The following is a 22,689-nucleotide window of genomic DNA, read 5'->3' as shown; positions in this document are numbered from 1 at the left end:
ATTTGCTCAGATGAGGGAAAGGTGAGTAGTGGAGTGCCTCAGGGATCGGTGCTGGTGCCGATTCTGTTCAATATATTTGTGAGTGACATTGCCAAAGGGTTAGAAGGTAAAGTTTGCCTTTTTGTGGATGATACTAAGATTTGTAACAGAGTGGTCACCCGGGAGGGAGTGGAAAACATGAAAAAGGATCTGCGGAAGCTAGAAGAATGGTCTAAGGTTTGGCAATTAAAATTCAATGCAAAGAAATGCAAAGTGATGCACTTAGGGAGTAGACATCCGCGGGAGACGTATGTGCTAGACGGTGAGAGTCTGATATGTACGGACGGGGAGAGGGATCTTGGGGTGATAGTATCCGAGGATCTGAAGGTGAAGAAACAGTGACAAGGTGGTGGCCTTAGCTAGAAGGTTGCTAGGCTGTATAGAGAGAGGTGTGACCAACAGAAGAAAAGAAGTTTTAATGCCCCTGTATAAGTCGTTGGTGAGGCCCCACCTAGAGTATTGTGTTCAGTTTTGGAGGCCGTATCTTGCTAAGTATGTAAAAAGAATTGAAGTGGTGCAAAGAAAAGCTACAAGAATGGTATGGGATTTGCGTTACAAGGCGTATGAGGAGAGACTTGCTGACCTGAACATGTATACCCTGGAGGAAAGGAGAAACAGGGGTGATATGATACAGACGTTCAAATATTTGAAAGGTATTAATCCGCAAATGAACCTTTTCCGGAGATGGGAAGGCAGTAGAACTAGAGGACATGAAATGAGATTGAAGGGGAGCAGACTCAAGAAAAATGTCAGAAAGTATTTTTTCATGGAGAGAGTGGTGGATACTTGGAATGCCCTCCCGCGGGAGGTGGTGGAGATGAAAACGGTAACGGAATTCAAAAATGCATGGGATAAACATAAAGGGATCCTGTTCAGAAGGAATGGATCTTCAGAAGCTTAGCGGAGATTGGGTGGCAGAGCCTGTGGTGGGAGGCGGGGCTAGTGCTGGGCAGACTTATACGGGCTGTGCCCTGAAATGGCAGATGCAAATGAAGGTCAGGTATACACAAAAAGTAGCACATATGAGTTTATCTTGTTGGGCAGACTGGATGGACCGTGCAGGTCTTTCTCTGTCATCATCTACTATGTTACTATGTCATGGATTAAAAGTACATAAGTGTTGCCATACTGGGACAGACCGAAGGTCCATCAAGCCCAGTATCGTGTTTCCAACAGTGGCCAATCCAGGTCACAAGTACCTGGCAAGATCCCAAAACAGTACAATACATTTAATGTTGCTTATCCCACTAGGCCTGATTTACAATGGAAATATTCTTACAGAAAGCAAAAGGAAAACTTTTTGCTTCTCACAGGAAACTGAAAATGAAAGGTAAAAGCAGAGAAAATATCACTGATGTATGTTATGTAGGAAATTAGAAAATGACTGCAAAAAAATAAACCTGATGGGCCTGATATTTAGCTGGCAGTGATCAGCATTTTGCTGACTACCAGTGACGTTAAACCTGGAAATTCAATGCCAGGCCATGTCCAGGCTCCAGCGTTGAATGTCCGAGAATAAGGAGCTGGTGAAAACATAGATTGTTAAGTGCGATACTCAGCACTTAAGCAGCTATGAAGAAATGCATAAAGACAGGACTGCATTTTATGCAGTCCTGTTTATGCGGTTATCTTAACCAATTAAGGGGCTAATATTGGTACTTAATCCGAATAAGAGCCGATTTTGCCCCCGGAAAACACCCCCAAAATATTCCCAGGAGAATGGGAAATATCCAGTCAGGGGTTTCAGCTGATAGTGGACCGATGTGGTTCTCCGCTTCTGGACTTGATGGCAATGAAAAGGAATACCAAAGTGCCCAAGTTCTTCAGCTGTTGGAAAGAACCCAGGCTCGATGGGGATAGATGCCCTGCTGCAGCCCCGGCCGGAGACACATCTACTGTATGTCTTCCCTTGTTGGCCCATGGTAGGTTGTGTGTTGAAAAGGATCGCATTGCACCGGGGTCGAATAATTCTCATAGCCCCAGATTGGCCACGGAGGCCGTGGTACACAGACCTGATTTGACTGCTGGATGGGGCTCCTCTCTATCTTCCGCAGGTACACAGCCTACTGAAGCAAGGTCCAGTGCCAAGCCATGCCCCTTTGGTCTTATGGCTTGGCCATTAAAAGGGCTCAGCTGAAATAAAAAGGTTATTCTGATTCGGTCATTGCTACTTTGCTTTAGGCTTGGAAACGCTCAACATTCATGGCGTATGTGAGAGTGTGGAGGACATTTGGGGGCTGGTGTTCTGAGCATAGATTATCTCCCTTCTCTGCTCAGATTGAGCACATCCTAGCGTTTCTCCAGGCAGGTCTTAAGAATAGATTGGGTTCTGCAAAACTTCAGGTTGGGGGTTTGGCCTGTTTCAGGAACCGACTACAGAATCGGACAGACTGTGCTTTTTGGTAGAGGCTTGGCCTCATGGCTTCCAAGCCCACAATTGCTAGAGGGCTGAAGGGAGACTATCGTGTCAGCTTATTTAGTTGTGGAGAAGCAGGCTCCTGGCTCCTCAGGCCTTGTGAACTCATTCTACTAGGTGTATAGTGACATCCTGGGTGAACACTATCTTACAGTCTCTGGTACATATTTGCAAAGCGACAACGTGGTCGACACTGCTTACATTTGCAAGCACTACAGGGTGGATGTCACACTCGGAAGCCAGTATTGAGGCTTCGGTCCTCAGGGCAGAGAGGTACTAGGATCCCACCCTCTTGGAATTGCTTTTGAGTATTTCACAGGTTCTGGAATAGTGGGAAGGTACATAATAGAAGGATAAATTAAGTCTTTCCATTAGTCTTTCCCACTATTCCAGAGACCTGCTTGAGGTTTCTGAGATGTTTAGTTGGTGCAAAGTAATGAGTCAAAAAATGACTGTCACTTTGCATATCTTGTTTTCTACAAGTTGTCCAAAGATGAGAGTCGTCCATTCATGGTTGCTCGTCTGGTTAGTATTAGGTTAGCGAGTTGTTTACCGTTGTGTTTATTCTGCGTTTCTCCGTACTGCTTGTCTGTGTAAATACTGAGGGGCTGGATTGGATGCCAAGAGAGATATGTCTCAGCTCATTTTTCAGTTCTCTATCTGTACCTGCTGGTTGATGGACACAACTATCCACAGGTTCTGGAATAGTGGGAAGGACTAATGGAAAGAAAATTACAAGGTAAGACCTAATTTCTCCTTCTTCAAAATAAGAAAGAAAATCTGAGGTAATAAACAGTAGTTCATGATTTGACAAGCACTAAGCAGTTTTTGTGGATTTACAAATGGAGCATTATTGCATTTTGTAAAATTCCCCTGAAGAAGCTCATACTTAAATGCTGGTACCTTGCAACACAACAAAACCAAAGCTCGTAATGGACACATAAGAGCTCTTCCTTTCTACGATTCTCTTCCTCTCTACAATTCCCTATATGACTGCTACACTTGAACCTTACCCCACCAAAACATGATTGTATTTGTTTCTACCGGAATTGGCGATCGCCTTAACGGTACTATGTAAGCCACATTGAGCCTGCAAATAGGTGGGAAAATGTGGGATATAAATGTAACAAATAAATAAATAAATAAATAAATACTTGAAACGGATTAATTTCCATTGGGTTTGGAAGATAAAGCTCCAATTTGTGCAGATACTTGCCTTTTTCTAATATTTTAAATTGTTTTTGGCTTTTGACATGAGCTTGAAATAAGATCTTATTGAGCTGTTGATCCTGAAGAGAATTTTTGAATTCTTTATGATAAAAGAAAAAAAGTTGAGGCATTTTTGGACCTGTGAATGACAAAGCTTATGCCCCTTTAAAGAGCTGCTTTTGTAGCAAGGAAGAGGGTGTCTGAGGTAGAGACCTACATGGGAACGGGGTTCGCTGGAATCCCGCAGAACCCGCGAGGAAGGAAGCAGTTCCGCAGGGTTCCCGTGGGGACGGAATCAGTTCCTGTGGGATTCCCATGGGGATGGAAACAATTTCTGCAGGGTTCCTATGGAAGTGTAAGCTGCACCTGCGCCAGCCTCTCATCTACCGAGTACCAAGTTCTTTGAGTGCTGTCTCCTCCTCCTCCTCCTTGCTTTAACAGCACAATTGTGGAAAGTTTCCATTAAGGAGTTGGTAGACACAAATGGTGACGGAATTCAAAAAGGCGTGGGATGAACACAGAGGATCTCTAATTAGAAAATGGAAGTTATAAAAAAACCTAAACTTAAATGGCTGCATGTGTGTGAATATGTCGAGTGACACTTAGATGGCGACTCTGGCTGTGATGAACTAGGGCAGATACCGGGCAGACTTGTATTGTCTGTCTCATATATGGCAATCTGGTTTAGGATGGGCTGAAAAAGGCTTAGACAGCAACTTCAGTGGCTGGAACATGAGGACAGTGCTGGACAGACTTTTACAGTCTGTGTCCCACAGATGAGAAGACAAATAGACTGGAGTGGGCTTCGACGGCAACTCCAGCAGTTGGAACATAAGGATAGGGCCAGGCGGACTTCTATGGTCTGTGTCCCAGAAACACCAAAGAAAGACCATAATCAGATATGTAATATCACATTCACTGTTGATTTAATTATGAATTGATAATGAGTGTGACTATTGGGCAGACTGGATGGACAGTTCAGGTTTTTTCTGCCGTCACTTACTTTGTTATTGTTAATCCTCTCTGCTCCCGGGCTGATGCACAGACCTCAGCTCTGACACAGGCACAAGCATCAGATGTCACCTGACCTACTGGCCTGTGCATGTGGCAACCTCTCGGCGCACAGTGCCAGTGAATCAGAGACAAGTCTTACATGTGTGCCCCAGAGTGTTCCAAGTTCCAAAGTCCGTTCCTTCCTTGCCCGCAGTGCTGTGGCTCAAATCCAGAGAGAGAATGACAGAGCTGACCGGAATTTTCTTTTATGTACCATTAAATTCTTGCGGGGATGGGTGGGGATGGGTTAAATTCTTGCAGGGTCAGGTTGGGATGGGTTAAATTCTTGCGGGGATGAGTGGGGATGGGTAAGATTCCAGTGGGGATGGGTGGGCACAGGTAAGATTCCAGCAGGGACGGGCGGGGATGGGTAAGATTTCTGTCCCCGTGCAACTCTCTAGTCTGAGGTCCTTTTCCTCTAAAATAAATAAATAAATATGTTGCATTAAAAAGTAAATAAATAATGGTGGAAAATATTGGAACAACCTGGATGTAAATTACATTTAACCTAGTTATTTTGTGTGCTGTGCACAGTGCTGGTTGGGTTGGATTATTTCTTATTTGAGGTTTTTATAGTATTCTACTTACAATGTCAACACAGTATACATTAATTTGTTTTTTTTTCCACTCAACTGTGATCCAAAGTAGGAGCCTCCACATTTTTTTGTTCTTGTTGTTAACACTGACGATGCAGCAGCAAAGATATACAGATTGCCAAACCAGGACTGGTCCACTCCCTTGAAAGAATCCGCTTTTGGATCTGTGTTGTTGCAGTTTACAGGTCCTTGGCCACAACATCTTAGTTGTAAATAGATGTCAGCCGTTGTTATGTATGTTCAAAAAAAGATGGAAAAACAATGCCACCAACAACCCTTAAGCGAGTGAATACCAAAAATATTAAGGGCCCCTTTTACCAAGCTATGGCAAAAGGGGGATGGCGCTGGCGCTGGCGTCGAGGCCCCCTTTTACCTAAGCTGGTAAAAGGAAAGTCTCGCCTTCCTACAGGAAATGGCCATGTGGCAAGTAAACCACTTGCTGCGCGGCCATTTTGGGCGAGGGGGGAGAGCCCTTCCCGTTACCCATTGAGGTGGCGGTAAGGGCTCCCGTGTTAACCCAGCGGTAACTGGGCTGTGATTACTGCTGGGTACACTCCGGCGCTACAAAAATAAATACATTTTTGTAGCACCGGATATGATGGCGTGCTAGGGGTTGTAATAGTTCCTGTCATTTTGGGGTACGTGGAGGCAATTTCCAAGCTGCCACCCTTCCGGTAATAGGCTTGGTCTCTCCGCACAGCCGTCAGCAAGCCAAAATTAAATTCCTTTTAAAATTCACAGTTTTTAATCCAGAGACCTTATCAACTGGTCTCTCTGAGTTCAGCACCAAACTACACAGTTCACTTTATAATCCTTAGTCAACAAGGTTGTCAGTTTTCAGCTTCAGCAATCCACAGTACATAAAGTAAAATCAAAAATGATTCTCAAAAATAAAGGAAAAAAGATCACCTGTTCCTGATTCCACTTGAATCAGAAGAATGCAGGCTGGGCAGCTCACCTCCCTCTTCACAGATACTTCACTCCTGTGTCCGCCCACGCTGCCCTCTTAAACTTGCAAAGTCTGGTCTTTTGGCTCCTCGCAGTCCATGGGCACTTGCTCTCCCCACGCCTCCCCCTCCCCTGGGTTACCAAGCCCTTCTTCTAGGACTTCCATCCAATCAGATACCTCTCCACCCTGCTCCCTTGATTCCCCACTCCTCACTGCTGGGATATCCCTCTCCTCCCTCTCCTCACAGGTGGGTGGAATGCAGTACTGATGCTGTACCCATGGAAACGAGGTTTTAACATTGTTGCTCCCTCTACTGGCCATTCTCTGGTATTGCTTCTCCCCTCCCTGAACCCTTCCCTTCCTTCTCCCAGGTGAACTCCATGTCTGGGTTTTAAGAGGACTGACCTTCCCTTTTCTCCCAGGCCTTGTGGGTAGGGTAGTTCTGTACCATCTTGGCTGTCGGCCAGCCTAAATTGATCTTCCTCATTAAAGGGTGGGAAGTACCACCGGGCTGCTGTGGTAGGTCAGCAGCACTTCCTGTATAGCGAGCGGTAAGCCTGCGTTGGGCTTACTGCTGCTTAGTAAAAGGAGCCCTTAGTTCCTGGGAAACTAAAGATGTTAAATCCCCCATTCATATACATCTTTACATATGTCCCCAGATTCTATATAGTTTGCCCTAATTAATTAGTTAATGAGGCATCAGCAATCAATAATTGGAGTTAATTAATAATTTGGATTTGCGCGCACATCTGCCCTAGTAGCTATTCTATAATATCAGTGCCAAAATTTCATAGTGTGCAACTCAAAAGGAAGTGTGGCTATGGGAGGGGTATGGGCAGGTCAGGGGGTGTTCCCAGAAGTTAGGCACAATGTTATAATGTTATAGAATAATCTCATTTCTGCAAGTAAGTTGGGCACCAGCTTTTCACCAGGTTTCAGAAGGTGTAAATTCAGTGCCTAATGCGCTCTTTGCAGATACTAGTTTAGCGCAGATCTTTTTGGCGCCTAAATTTGGGTGCCATTTACTGAATCCAGCCCATGGTGATCCATAACAGGGTTATAAACATTCAAAAATACTCAAAAAGTTAAATATAAAAAAAATTGTTGTTTCATTCGGAACCTTGGTATTAACCTTGACTTCTTTCCTTCTAGTTTGCCCTTCATCTAATACCTCAAAAGCTCATGCATCTAGAGTCGCTCCTGTCATGCTACCTGGTAAGCAACTTGTCACTTGAGTCTGTTGTAATGCTTAGGTTTGAGCTCCATGCTTCCTAAAACTTGCATTTTGGCTCTGCACATGAACAAAGCAGTAATTATCAAATAAAGCTGTAAGCAGATAGCCCAAGCTTTACATATATCAGAGTACACTGGAGAAATGCAAGATGTCCAGTCTTGTTTTTTTTTTTTTCTAAGCTGGATGCACAGGAGACACCATTGCAAGTAGCATTCCATCATCACCTCATAGAGGGGTTTCTTCCAGTCCATTTGCTCCCTCAGCTGCTGACTTGCCGAATTTACCAGAACCTGCCCGTGTGGATCATTGTGTTATATCAGGTACAGTACAGTAAGAGACAGCGAGCAGAAATATAAATGAGGATCAATGTTGAGAAATAAAGAGTTATCTCCCAAATTCTATAAATGGCATCCAAAATTTGGCATGGTTATAGAACACGGTCAGTTAGGGCCTGTTTTACTAAACCATGCTAGCAATTCTTAGCACGGCAAATGTGTAAATGGGCTGCTTCGCTAACGCGGTTTAGTAAAAGAGTCCCTTAATTTGCTAATTAGTATTAAATTGGTACTAAATTGGTAATAGGTATCAATAATTGGCCTTATAAAGCACTAATTGGCAATAATTTTATGTGCATAACTGACTTACGCCCTTGTTCTGTTAACTGAGTGTCTAATTTCTATGGTGTACAACTCCAAAGGGGTTGCAGGCCTTGGAGGGGCATGAGCAGGTCAGGAACATGCCAAGCAATTAGGCACCTAACTGACGCTACCTAGGCGTGAACATTTACACCAGCTTTGAGCTGGCGTAAATGCTCATGCGTAAAGTGTGGTTCTGCACAGAACTGCCATTATAGAACTTGCACAGAGGGGCCCTTTTACTAAGCCACGTAGGCGCCTACACGCACCAAATTGGAGTTACTGTGTGGCCCTTGCAGTAATTTCAGTTTTGGTGCGTGTCCGCTACGCGCATCTGAAAAATATTTTTTATTTTCTGGTGCGCGTGATGGATGCATGCCAAGTGGCATTTGATATGAGTAGGTCATTACCACCTGGATTCTTTACCGCTAGGTCAATGGCTGGCGGTAAGGTCTCAGACCCAAAATGGACATGCGGCAATTTTGATTTTGCCTTATGTTCATTTTTGGCAAAAAAGGCCTTTTTTACAGGCGCACTAAAAATGGATTGGCGTATGCACAAAACCCACGCTTACACTACCGCAAGCCGTTTTTCAGCACGCCTTTGTAAAAGGACCCCTTAGTATGCCTCATTCTGGCACCTAAATTTTGTTGCCATTTCTTGAATTTACCCCATCCCCGAATTCTATAAAAGTCACTAAAAATTGCATGCACAAATTTGGGTATGCGTGGAACTTTCCAATTAATAGCTTGTTAACAAGCAATTATTAGCACTAATTAGATTTAATTAAAATATATGTGTGTAAATTGTACCTAAATTTTATAGGTGAGTTCAAAAAGGGGGTGTGGAAATGGGAGGGCCATGGGTGGAATGGGGACATTCCTAAAATTTACACGGGTAATTATAGAATAATGGGGATACACACCTAATTTAGGCGCGAAGATTTGCACCATGTTTCAGTTGGTGCAAATGGTCATGCTTAAAGTTAAGTGCGATTCCTGGGCATAAACGCTATTCTAAAAACCACACCTAACTTTAAGCGTGGTTTACAGAATAGCGCTTTTTTTTGTGCTAGGTTTTTTGGCATCATACTGTATATAAAATTCACCCCTATATGTCTCTATCTGGATGAAAATTTGCATCATGACTTGAGAAAGGCATTAGACAGGCACGTGTGCAGGTCATCCATGACAGGCAGGATTTTGGAAGGACATAGTACAGAAACAATCCTGAGTTGCTTCCTTAGTGAAGCTCATGAAATATTGGACAGTGGGTGCTATGCATTTGCAGTATCATTGGATCTAGTGGCGGCCTTTGATTTTGTGGACCATGAATTATTGTTAGATAGACTATATTCTACGAGTGTAACTGGTACAGCTCTAGAATGGTTCACCTCATCTTTAAGAGGGAACAACTTATGCAGTGGTAATGGATGATAAGAGGTCTAAAAATTATGATCTAATGTGTGGAGTACCACAGGGCTCTGCCCTTTCTCCAGTGCTTTTCAATATTTGTATTGCACCATTAATAACAGTGATTCAAGAATTTGGGATGAGAGTATTCTGTTAAGCAGATGAATCTTAATTATGGCCAAGACTGATCCATTAAATATGGATCTATAGAGGCTTCAAGCTTATTTAGCAGCAACATGTCAACGGGTAACAGAACACCGGTTAGTCTTAAACATTGATAAAACAAGGATATGTTGGATCACAGGTCAAAGTCCCCAACCAACTGTGATTCCATATTAGGGAAAACTATTCCACCAGTTTCTAAATTTAAATATTTAGGGGTAATGGCGGATTTTCAATTAACATTTAACGATCATATATCAGAAATTATTAGAAAAGGATTTTACACACTGAGTTCAGTCTGCTCAAAAAACACTACTTTGATGAAAAAACACAACACACTTTGCTGAACGCACTGTTATTTCTAGAATAGATTATGCCACTGTAGTATTAGCTGGAACTTTTTATTTCTTTTTTGTTACATTTGTACCCTGCACTTTCCCACTCATGGCAGGCTCAATGTGGCTTCCATGGGGCAATGGAGGGTTAAGTGACTTGCCCAGAGTCACAAGGAGCTGCCTGTGCCTGAAGTGGGAATCAAACTCAGTTCCTCAGGACCAACGTCCACCACCCTAACCACTAGGCCACTCCTCCACTTCAAGTTCAAACCTTAAAAGGCTGCAAACATTAAAAAATGTGGCGATAAGATTGCTGGGAAATGGCAGATGTTATATCACCCTCTATTATTTGAAGTATCACTGACTGCCCGTATCATATAGAATAAACTTTAAGTTGTTGACTTTGGCCTATAGTGCCAAATGTCCAGGTTACTTACGTTCAATGACACTCCCATATACACCAATTAGAAATCTATGCTCCTTACAAGATAACAGAGTGGTCATATCTAATTTGAAAAGAGCTAGATGGGTATCCACTCAGTCCAAAGGCCATTTTTTTATGCAGCACTTTCGCTATGGAATAATCTGCCACCTTCCTTACAGGCAGAAGCACATTTTAATAGATTTAAGGCTATGTTGAAAACTCTATTTTTTAAACAGGCCTTTGATACTGACATAGAACAGAGTAATAAGATATATTAACAGGATGTACTAGCTTTCTACAGGACACGTGATCTGCAAGGGATGATGTGTTTATGAATGGCCTCTTGGGTGAAAGTTTTTAGGCTTTTCTAACACAATAATGGAGTTCTTACCTGTTTTTAAAAATAATTTTATTGATGTATGCTGTTTCGTTTTTTTTTTTGTTTGTTTGTTTTGTTTTAAATTGTAAACCACTTTGTTTAGTGAAAGTTAAGTGGTATAAAAAATTCAGGATGGTCGGAAAAGAGACATTCACATGACAGAGGTCTGGTCCAAACTGGCCGCACTATCCAGCAAATATTTACTTCTTCAGAAATCAAATGCAGCAAGAACCATAGAAAAATATAGTCATCTTGTATTTAAAATTATTATTACTTTGTTAAATATCCTTATCCTCTTGTAAGGTTTAAATCAGTCTCCCCACGTTTTGAGGACTATGAGTTAATAATAGTTACCTATGGGGTTTATCCCTTTAATATGTATTATTTCTACTGAAGTTATATTGTGTTTGTTTCTTGACAAAGCTTTGCTTTGGATTGTAATTAAAATCGCATAAATAAAAAAAGAAAAAGAAAAATATAGTCATTTCCCAATACAAACCCAAGAAGAAAGCCCCACCCACTTCCGCCTCTAAAGAGCTCCCTCCCACATTCTGAGCTTCCTAACTATAGAATGGAACATAACGAGTTTGGTATTCAAAAACACTTGTGGCTCAATAGCAGTGCCAGCCGTAGGCGTTTAAAAAAAATAATAATTGGCAGTGGATTTTTGTATAACTTTGGCCATGTTATTTGTGGAATGGCCATATATATATATATATATATATATATATATGCAGAGAAAGGGGTAATTTTAGGACAGGCCAAAAGCCTACATGTTCAGGGGTGGAATTATTTATTGTTTATTATTAATATTTAAAATATTTTTACAATCATTTCTTAAAATCTATGCAGATTATAGATGCTGAGGGCATAAAATACACATCCAAATGCCAGTGGGTAAGATACGACTATAACTTCTTCAAGTATAACTGACCTTGTAAAGTTCTATGTAGATTTTTCAAGCAGCAATTATATGTATATCTGCAGCTAAAAATGTGTTTGACTTTAAATAATCACTGTTATACATTTGCCGGCTGATGTTCAGCGCTATTTAACCCGCCAGGAATGCCTCCTGGCGGGTTAAATAGCAGGCCTATCTTTGACCTCTATAAACCTAACTGGCCAGCGTTGAATATTGACTTGACCGGTTAAATTTAAGCCGGCCAAAAACCCCAGATAGTCAGTGCCAGAAGCGGCCCAGCCTTGATTATCTAGGCTCAGCGTCGATTAAGAGATTTAGCCGGCCTGCCTCCCGCGGGCTGAATATCAGCTGGTTAAAAGTCATACAGCAGCCATGCTGCTGAATATTGACCTGAACATGTGTATATATGAAAGGATAGCAATTTCTTCTTTTTTCTTCCAGATTTAGAAACGTTTGGCCATCAGACGCAAACTTCCTTGCATATCTCGGAGAAAGCTGTTGAAATACCAAGTGAGTTTGGACCCTTGCTGCCTTCATTTGGTTCCCAACCTAGGCAAAGATGATGAACTGTTGGGCTTAGATTTTAAAGTGAATTGCTGTCTACAGAGCTGGAGACCAGTAACACTCTCACTTCAAAAGAGGGGCTTAAAGGGTCTGGCGCCAATTGTAGGTACCAAGGAGGAAATCCTATAAATGGCGCCGAACATTAGGTGCAGGGAAAATCCGTGCTAAACTAGTATTCTGCAAAGGGCGCTCCACATGGAGTGCCCTTCACAGAATATGAATCTCAGGCCTAACTTTGGGTGCAGCACTTACACCAGCTGAAATCTAGTTTGAATGCACAGCTTATGGCACTTGGATGCATAAATGATCCTATTCTATAACCTTGTGCCTAATTTCTGGGAACACACCTGACCCACCCATATCCTTCCCATGGCCACACCCCTTTTCAGTTGCGCACTATGGGGTCCTTTTACTAAGCCATGGCAAAAAGTGGCCTGTGCGTTTTGGTCTGCGCCGGGCCAGTTTTTACCAAGTCTGGGAAAAAGGGCTTTGTTGAAAAACCTGGATATTCAATTCCAGTTGCTGGAAATTACCCAGCTTTGAGTACCTGGGTTGAACGCCAGCAGCAGGCAGTCAAAGCGCCGCCTGGTGCCAGCTGAATATTGGGGGGATAGACATAAGAGATGGTCCACGCTCAATAAAGATTACAATCTATTCAAGACAGACAAACAGGACAAAGTTAGGGGGTCTTTTACAAAGTGTCAATAAGCTTAACACGGGTTTACCGAACTCTAAATTGGGACTACCACTTGCCCAACGCAGTAGTTCTGGCAAGCACCATTTCCGGGGGAAAAAGAAAACCCCTAGAAATGGCTTGTGCGGTGGTAACCTGGTGGTAATTGGGCATTGCCGCAAACTGCCCGGTTACCATTGGGTTACCACGGTAGCCCTTATCGTCACCTCAGTGGGTGGCGGTAAGGGCTCCCCACCGCATAGCCACGCGGTAAGAGTTCTCTTACCGCATGGCCATGTTTGGGTTTTTTTTACCCACTGTGGTATAAAGGGCCCTGGCGCGAGGGTAAAACAGCCCCTGCTGCTAGTACAGGGCCCTTTTTCCTGCAGCTTGGTAAAAGGACCCCTTAAAATGATGAGGGTTTTTCATTTATTTTTTTTATTTTATCTTTTCACATTATATTATCAAGAATCAACACTTGATCAAGAACAGTATCTAAAGAAAATTATACAAGAACTATTTATAACCCAATAATGATACTCAAGTCCACATAATATTGGATTCCAATATAATCAAATTGAGGAGAAAGAAGGAAATCGAATTCAAGGATATGCACCTAGAACTAAGGACAAACAATTTTTTTTCTTTTATTTGAGCTCTCTCAACCCTTTTCGAGGCAACAAATGATGTCAAATGTGAAGGCTGCATAAAAACGTATTTAAATGAATTGTATCTTATGATGCATTTACAGGAGGTTTTTAATTTATTATGGAGTTTACCCAGGTAACTTCTTAGGGCCCTGTATTCAGAAAATGCCGAGCTCCTAAATTTGTGCCCTATTTTCAGCCATACTTAGGAGCATAACTTTTCAGCTGAAAATTCATGTTAATTTAGGGGCTTTCAAGTTGTGCTCATAAATTTAGGCCTGCCATTTATTTGCATTTGCCTAGATTTATGAGACAAATCTATGAGCCTAGTGCTGAAAATCAGTGCTAAGCTCCTAACTTCTTTTCGCTGCCCTAAATCCACCCCTGTTGCCACCCACTCTTTATGCTCCTAAATTTAAGAGTTTAGTGAAATTTTGAGTAAAAATGTACGCACTTAGCCCTAATAAAGTTTTAATGAGTCCAATATATGAACATAACTCTCAAAGTCAAGAGCATAAATCCTTTGAATATCAGGCCCTTGGTTTCCAGGGCAAATCTCTTTGAAAATTCTCCAACCTCTTTTATTAAGGCTATATTTAAGGTAGTTTATTTTCCAAGAAAAAATATTATATTTGCTTTTGTCAGGATAAGTAATCACCATAGATTAATATTCTGCACCTTTATTCCTTTTCTATATTTCTGCTTCAGTGACAACAATTTTTTTTTCTTTTAGAATCTGTAGACACTTTTCGCACTTTACTCAAGGAACATTACAGAGAAAAATGCAAATTTTTGATGAAAAACAGCCGCATTGCCCTTGACAGTCTTTATACTGAAGTGAGCCTGGTGGAAAGCCAAATTGAACCCAAAGCTGGGAAAAGTACAGCTAAAGCTTCGGAGAAAGAGTTCTGCATTTATGATTCTTCTGAAAGGGAAAGATCTGCTGTTGTTAGATCTGATCTGTTTAAAATGGCAAGAGGGAAGAAGAGAGAGACAAAAAAGATTGCATTGCTGGGACAGGCTGGAATGGGTAAAAGCGTTCTTGTAAAGAAGGTATGCCAGGATTGGTCCAGTGGAAAGTTTTCCGAGTTCACATTTGTCTTTTGGTTCAAATGCAGAAAAATGAACCTTCCTGGAAGGCGCTATAGTTTGAAAGACCTGCTTTTCCAGCTATTTCTTAAGCCAGAGGAGAACAGTGAAGAAGTCTTCAAATACATCCTTTGCAATCCGGAAAAGGTGCTCCTTATTTTTGATGGCTTTGATGAGTTTCAGGATGCCGATGGCCTTATGCACTGCTCTGTTGGCCTTTCTGCTGAACAGTCGCACACAATAAAGGAGCTGCTTGCGGGACTTCTCCAGAAGAAGTTGCTTTCTGGTTGCACCGTACTAATAACAGCAATGCCAAAAGACAAGTTCAGTCAATACCTGGCCAAAGTGGACAAAATCGTTGAAGCAATTGGGTTTTCTCCATCACAAATTGAAGAGTATCTTGAAAAGCATTTTAAAATGTTGCCTCATTGCACACATGCAGTGAAACTGATCAAAGAATGTCAATATCTGTTTAGTTATTGTTTTAACCCATTTCTGTGCAACTTGATCTGTTGTCTTTGCGAGAAAATGTTTCAGGCAGACCAAAAACTACCAGTAACTTTAACCAACCTATTCTTAAAGGACCTTCAGCATGCATTAGTTGATACTACAATGAATCCTACCAGTGACCAAGTAGGAAACCAGCAATGTATTGCCAAGCTAGCCCATGCAGCCTTGACTTTTGGTCAAAAGCATCAACAAGTCTTGAGATACAACCAGTTTCCCTCTGAGGAAGTTAAGAACTTTGCTTTGAAACATGGTTTTATGCTGCCATTTTGTACTCATCCAGAAAATGGTTGTGAAGAACTTGGGGGAGTGTTTTGTAACTCCGTTGCTCAGATGTTTTGGGGGGCACTGCATCTAACATTGTCAACAGATGTCAAGGACAAAAACCTCATGAAATACATTTCCTTAGAAACCAAAAAGAAAAGACCCCAAGATAGCTGGCAAGACATGATCCGTAGATTCTTAAGTGGTCTCCTGTTCCTGAAGGATGAGCTGCACCTAAACTTTGACTCAAAAAGAGATATCAAGAGCAACATAACAAGGAAGCAAAAAATTGTGTCAAAATACTTGACAGAATTGGAGGCAAATGAACTTGGCCCATCCAAGTTTCTCGAATTGTGCCATTGTGTGTATGAAACACAAAACGGACACCTGCTCCAACATCTGGCTTCCGCACTCCCAGAAGAACTTTCATTTCTGACCACACGGCTCACGCCACCTGATGTCTTTGTGCTACTATATATTTTAAAAAGTTCTATAAAGAAATTTTCCTTGGATTTAAGAAATTGTGTCATTGACCTCTATGGATTAAAACAATTGGTCAGTGTTGACAATATCGTATTGTTCAGGTTAGTGATTTCTTATGCATTTATGTAAGGAAATTGAAATTGAACCTTGTTTCTATAGAAACATAAATAAATGTAGGCAGATAAAGACAATATGGCCTATCCAGTCTGCCCATCCATGCCATCTATTCTCCCTAACACTCTCTTAGAGATCTTATGTACTTGTCCCAAGCTCTCCTGAATTCAGATATTGTTTTTGTCTCCACCACTTCCACCGGGAGGCCGTTCCACAAATTCATCACTCTTTCCATGAAGAAGTATTTCCTCAGGTTATTTCTCAGTCTGTCCCCTTTCATCTACATCCTATGTCCCCTTGTTCCAGAGCTTCCTTTCAATTGAAAAAGACTCACCTCCTGTGCATTTATGCCACATAGGTATTTAAATTTACCCTCTCCCAACTTTCTTCCAAAGTATACATATTGAGATCTTTAAGTCTGTCCCTATATGCTTTATGACAAAGACTACTGACCATTTTAGTAGCGGTCCTCTGGACCGACTCCATCATATTTATATCATTTTGAAGGTGTGATCTCCAGAATTGTACACAATATTCTAAATGAGGTCTCACCAGAGTCTTATAGGGGCATCATCACCTCCTTTTTTCCTACTGGCCTTTCCTCTCCCTATGCTCCTAAGCATCCTTCTAGCTTTTGCCGTCACCTTTTCCAATAGAATTTTTTCCCCATTTTATTCCTATCAGCAAAATCATTTATGAAAATAGGATCTTAGTTTGCATAAAGCACTTTCTTGTCATGGGATAATCTCGTATCATTGTATGGGGTATTTTTGGTTTTAAGGGAAAGCAGATAGAGATAACATGGGAAAAACTAAACCTTATAATAGGGATCAGTTATTCAAATCACTATTGGACTATTGTTCAACACAGATTGTTAAAAGGACAGCTGGCCAGGATGCACTTCTTTTGGGAGGGGGCACAGCTTCCGGAATCAACGTGTGCCCTCCATATTGCAGTCTAAGTGATCCTGGTAGATTGAGGATACCACCCAGGAGAAGAGACTATGTTGCACGTAGTTGGCCCATGACCCTGCCCCATCCCCCAAAGGAAAGAGCATGTGGTGCATATTCCTTTCTTTCACCCCTCTTCCATTACAGCAGAAAGCATGGTACATAGATCCTCTGCCCTTGATAGGAGGACAACCTCCTGTGCCCCCACCTCATCCTCCATGGTAGAGAGAGGTGTTATGTGGTTGATCTAACTACTCATACACCAGGAGGAGAGAAGCTCTCTCTTCCCCACCCCCAGTCCTGTCTTAAAGGAGGTCATGGAGATTGGACCAGTTGTGGTCTTTCTCTTCTGCTATGTCTACAAGCTTGGAAGAAGAGAAGAAATGCTGGAGATATAAGGGTGTCTTGTTTCTCCTTACTGAGGGTTTGAGAAGGTAGTTGGTAACATCCTGGGGATTTCGGGGGACAAAAGGATCATTAGGAATCCATAATAAGAAGGGCTAGGGACGGAAGTTTGCTAAGGATGGGGAGGGGGAGAAAAAAAGGAGACTAAGAGGTTGGGTTCTAGTGGGGGCTTGAGGACCACTGCAGGGATTGGGGCCAAGGCTGAGGGATGACATGTTGGGTGGGGAATGGAGGACCATTGGGGAGACAGAAAAGGGATAGAGAGAAAGAGGTAGGAGGCTGGGGACTGAGCAGGGTGGGGAGGATACAAATAACATCACCTGACCTAGATGCTAAACTGAGTAGTTACGGCATTGGTTCATTAAGCAGGTATAACGATATTGAGAGTACATAAAAGGTTAGATTTATTAACATGCATTGTCACATTAACATTGACTAACATTCATTAATGTGCATTATTAGCAGAGGTCCCATTCTATGCAAGGAGTTCTGTTTACTGATAGCTTGCATTAACGCTGTTAGCACATGCTTATGCCTTAGCTTACAGTAATTCTAGCCTAAAATAAAATTAAACTAGAACAGCTATATTTTATGTCTTTATTTCTTTTCATTTACTGTATTTGGATTTAGTTCATACCCTTTTAAATAATAGTTCAAGGTGAGTTACATTCAGATACACTAGTGATTAAGGATTATAAACATAAACAATATGCTACATGGCCTGATGTTTTGCAAATTTGCAGAGCTTCTCTCAGTGACACAGTCAAACATCTGGAGTCATTGCAAGAATCAGGAGAACATGAGCTTCTGAGACTGTTCATTGAAAAATTCACTATTGATCCATTCAAGGCAAAAACTATGAAGGACATCGTTGACCTTACTGCTCTTGTGCACGTTCAGGAAAATATGCAAAATGGGTAAGTTCCATAACACAAGAATGAAAGCTTTCAAAGCTAGTTTTGTCTTTGAACTCATGCAGCTAACTAAGAAGAAAGATATTATCTAAGGGGTAAATATTCGGCCAGCAGCGCCCTGATATTCAATGTGGGCCATGTTATGTTATATTATGTTACAAAGGTCTTATCTCTCGCCAATTCTCTCAGTTGAGATTCGAGGCAAGTTACACAATCATAGTCTAACTACTGATATAGACATCAGAAATTACAAAAAACATACAATTGCTGAAACATCAGATCTTATTTAAATTGGTATACAAAGTTTTTAACGCTTTGTGAAATGAATAAACTAAACGTAATTCCAGAGGAAGATTATTCCATAACCAAAAAGGAGTGAGAAAATAAGGCTTTGAATCTCATACTTTTAGTTGAAATACCAAATATCCCACATACATGCTCATTCACATACCACCACACCTTGTAACAGCTAGCTAATACATCAAATCGCTAACTACCCCCAAGAACCTGTTGACAATTCTTATAACAAACAGCAATACAGCTCGTTAAACAGTTCCCACTCACTGCACATGTGGGAGCTCATTAGTCAGTCCCCTCTCCATGCACATTTGGAAATTGCTCAATGAATCATCACAACGCTGTAGCCAGAACCACCAGTTCAGGTAGCGCAGATGATAGTCTCTTCATACAGTCAAAGTCCTTGTTCATACACCCTGTTTTGTCCGTATAATTTGTCCGTGGACTCAGGTTACTCAAGGACCCCAACAGCTCTTTCAATCAACAGCTCCATAGTAGTGTGGCGCTTAAATCTTATAAAAAAACATTCAAGGTTGGTGTGCAACCCTTTACCGCTCACAATTCACCCCAATTCACTATGGAATAATCTGCCACCTTCCTTACAGGCAGAAGCACATTTTAATAGATTTAAGGCTATGTTGAAAACTCTATTTTTTAAACAGGCCTTTGATACTGCATAGAACAGAGTAATAAGATATATTAACAGGATGTACTAGCTTTCTACAGGACACATCATCTACAAGGGATGATGTGTTTATGAATGGTCTCTTGGGTGAAAGTTTTTAGGCTTTTCTAACATAATAATGGAGTTCTTATCTGTGAATTGTGAGTGGTAAAAGGATTGATTGCACACCAACCTTGAATGCTTTTATAAGTTTTAAGCGCCACACTACTATGGAGCCTGTTGATTGAAAGAGCTGTTGGGGTCCTTGAGTAACCTGAGTCCACGGACAAATTATACAGACAAAACAGGGTGTATGAACAAGGACTTTGATGTATGAAGAGACTACCATCTGGTGGTTCTGGCTACAGCGTTGTGATGATTCATTGAGCAATTTCCAAATGTGCATGGAGAGGGGACTGACTAATGAGCTCCCACATGTGCAGTGAGTGGGAACTGTTTAACGAGCTGAATTGCTGTTTGTTATAAGAATTGTCAACAGGTTCTTGGGGGTAGTTAGCGATTTGATATATTAGCTAGCTGTTACAAGGTGTGGTGGTATGTGAATGAGCGTGAATGTGCATGTATGTGGGATATTTGGTATTTGATATATGAGGAAACATTTTGAGATGTGTTATACAGAATAAAGAGCATTTACAATGGCTGTTAGTGTGATATGTATTAACAATATTGAGTACAGCTATTAATATTTACGTTTTACCCAATATTGAATAGTGTAAATCAGTGGCGGAGCGGGGGCGGCTGCCACCCGGGGCGGATCGCCGCTGCACCCCCCCCCCCCCCCCCCACCGGGTGCAGACCAACACGACACCCCCCCCCACCGGCGTCGACACCCCCCCCCCCCCGGCATAGCACCACCCCAACACGGTCCCCACCTGCCTACGAGCTCCATCCATCTGCAGCGCTGCTGTAAAGAAGAAATCGCTTCGTCGGCCCTTCCCTCACTTACTGTCTCCCGCCCTTGAGGAAATAGGAAGTTACGTCAGAGGGCGGGAGACAGTGAATGAGGGAAGGGCCGACGAAGCGATTTCTTCTTTACAGCAGCGCTACAGATGGATGGAGCTCGTAGGCAGGTGGGGACCGTGTCGGGGGGGGGGAGGCGCTGCACCGGGGGGTGGTGGACGGATGCACCCCCCCACCCGTTGACACCCAGGGCGGACCGCCCCCACCGCCCCGCCCTTGCTACGCCACTGGTGTAAATACTTTTAGTTGAGAGAAATGGTAAAAGCAAATGATTGCAACTCCTAGAACTTGTTTTACAATTTTGCAAATTTATTTTTTTTGCTACATTTGTACCCCGCGCTTTCCCACTCATGGCAGGCTCGATGCGGCAGGCGATGGAGGGTTAAGTGACTTGCCCAGAATCACAAGGAGCTGCAGTGGGAATGGAACTCAGTTCCCCAGGACCAAAGTCCACCACCCTAACCACTAGGCCACTCCTCCACTGTTGCTACTATTTGAGATTGAAGTCGGCCCTTGCAGATCACCAATGTGGCCGCGCAGGCTTCTGCTTCTGTGAGTCTGACGTCCTGCACGTATGTGCAGGATGTCAGACTCACAGAAACAGAAGCCTGCGCAGCCTTCTACATGGAATGTTGCTAGTGGAATAGCAACATTCCATGTAGAATCTCCAATAGTATCTATTTTATTTTTGTTACATTTGTACCCTGCGCTTTCCCACTCATGGCAGGCTCGATGCGGCAGGCGATGGAGGGTTAAGTGACTTGCCCAGAGTCACAAGGAGCTGCCTGTGCCAGGAATCGAACTCAGTTCCTCAGTTCCCCAGGACCAAAGTCCACTACCCTAACCACTAGGCCACTCCACAATTGGTGTCCACCTTCTGGACATAGTAACATAGTAAATGACGGCAGAAAAAGACCTGTATGGTCCATCCAGTCTGCCCAACAAGATAATCTCATATGTGCTACTTTTTGTGTATACCCTACTTTGATTTGTACCTGTCCTCTTCAGGGCACAGACCGTATAAGTCTGCCCAGCACTATCTCCACCTCCCAACCACCAGCCCCGCCTCCCACCACCGGCTCTGGCACAGACCCTATAAGTCTGCCCAGCAATATCCCCGCCTCCCGCCCCCCGGCTCTGCCACCCAATCTCGGCTAAGCTCCTTAGGATCCATTCCTTCTGAACAGGATTCCTTTATGTTTATCCCACGCGTGTTTGAATTCTGTTACCGTTTTCATTTCCACCACCTCCCGCGGGAGGCTATTCCAAGCATCCACTACTCTCTCCGTGAAAAAATACTTCCTGACATTTTTCTTGAGTCTGCCCCCTTCAATCTCATTTCATTTGTACATATTGGACAGCTACCATCTAAAAAACTTAAAAACCAAACACAACACTTTAAAATCAATCCTGGCCTGTACTGGTAACCAGTGCAGTTCTCTCAGCAAAGGAGTAACATGGTCCATTCGAGATTTTCAAAATATTAATCTAGCAGGATCGGCACTGAATATCCAGATTTGTGTGACTGGCTATCTCTGATGCGGATATGTGCGGTATTCAGCACTTAACCGCCTAAGCAAAACCGGATAAAGATAGGACTGGGCTTTGTGTGGTATGATTTAAGTGCCAAATATCGGCATTTAACCACATAAGTGCCGACTCCACTCCAGGACTGCCAACAAAATCACTGCCTATAGCTTTAGTGGTTAGTGCTAATATTCAGCCCTACACAAGTAATTTAACTGGCCAGGAGCCTTTCCTGACTGTTGAAATTGCTGTGAATATCAACCGGTAAGTTTTTATTGGAGCAGTGCTCAGACACTCAAAATGCAGATGGGTTTATAGTTGCTTGAAGTTATTTGGTGATTCCAACAGTACCCAGAATTTATACCCTTATATTTTTGTTTGTGGTTACGTGTACATTGGTTCCACAAAGTGTACATGAAGCAAATTATCTCATGAAAAGCACCATCAGTTACTTTATAGGCTAAATTATTGTAGCAGTATAGTTACATAAATAAATAAGGGCAAGAGGACCTTCATACAATCATGAAAATGTGGCAAACCACGCTCCACGCAGTATGTGGCAAACCACACAGTATGCAGATGGACAATTTGTCATTCCTAACATCAAGATTTAGCGAGGCATATTTCAAGAAGGCTCCCTGTCCCCACTTCTGTTTTGTTTGGCACTTAATCCACTAAGAACTCTTATTAACTTCTTGGACTATGGGTTTAGCCTTGCTCCAAAAGATGCCAGAGATTACATTGTATTTACTGTTTATAGATGACCTGAAACTCTACAGTGTCCTACCCAGAGAATTAACTCCGAGAAGACCTTTAGCACAATACACACACAAAGTTACTCCTCT

General features: G+C 42.4%; 1 protein-coding gene across 1 annotated transcript in view; it reads left to right on the top strand.

Annotated features, from left to right (window-relative positions):
* CIITA (class II major histocompatibility complex transactivator) overlaps window positions 1–22,689 on the top strand; it is an 85,318-nt gene that overhangs the window by 33,131 nt on the left and 29,498 nt on the right. Inside the window, exons 9-13 of the mRNA XM_030213347.1 lie at window positions 7,415–7,477; window positions 7,676–7,816; window positions 12,207–12,275; window positions 14,383–16,093; window positions 18,205–18,378. Coding sequence (XP_030069207.1) covers window positions 7,415–7,477; window positions 7,676–7,816; window positions 12,207–12,275; window positions 14,383–16,093; window positions 18,205–18,378 — 2,158 coding nt within the window. The remainder of the gene's footprint in view (window positions 1–7,414; window positions 7,478–7,675; window positions 7,817–12,206; window positions 12,276–14,382; window positions 16,094–18,204; window positions 18,379–22,689) is intronic.

This window comes from Microcaecilia unicolor, chromosome 8 (genome assembly GCF_901765095.1).
Source record: "Microcaecilia unicolor chromosome 8, aMicUni1.1, whole genome shotgun sequence".
NCBI classification, from domain to species: domain Eukaryota; kingdom Metazoa; phylum Chordata; class Amphibia; order Gymnophiona; family Siphonopidae; genus Microcaecilia; species Microcaecilia unicolor.
The sequence above is the reverse complement of the archived record's forward strand: the minus strand, read 5'-3'. Positions and strand labels throughout refer to the sequence as shown.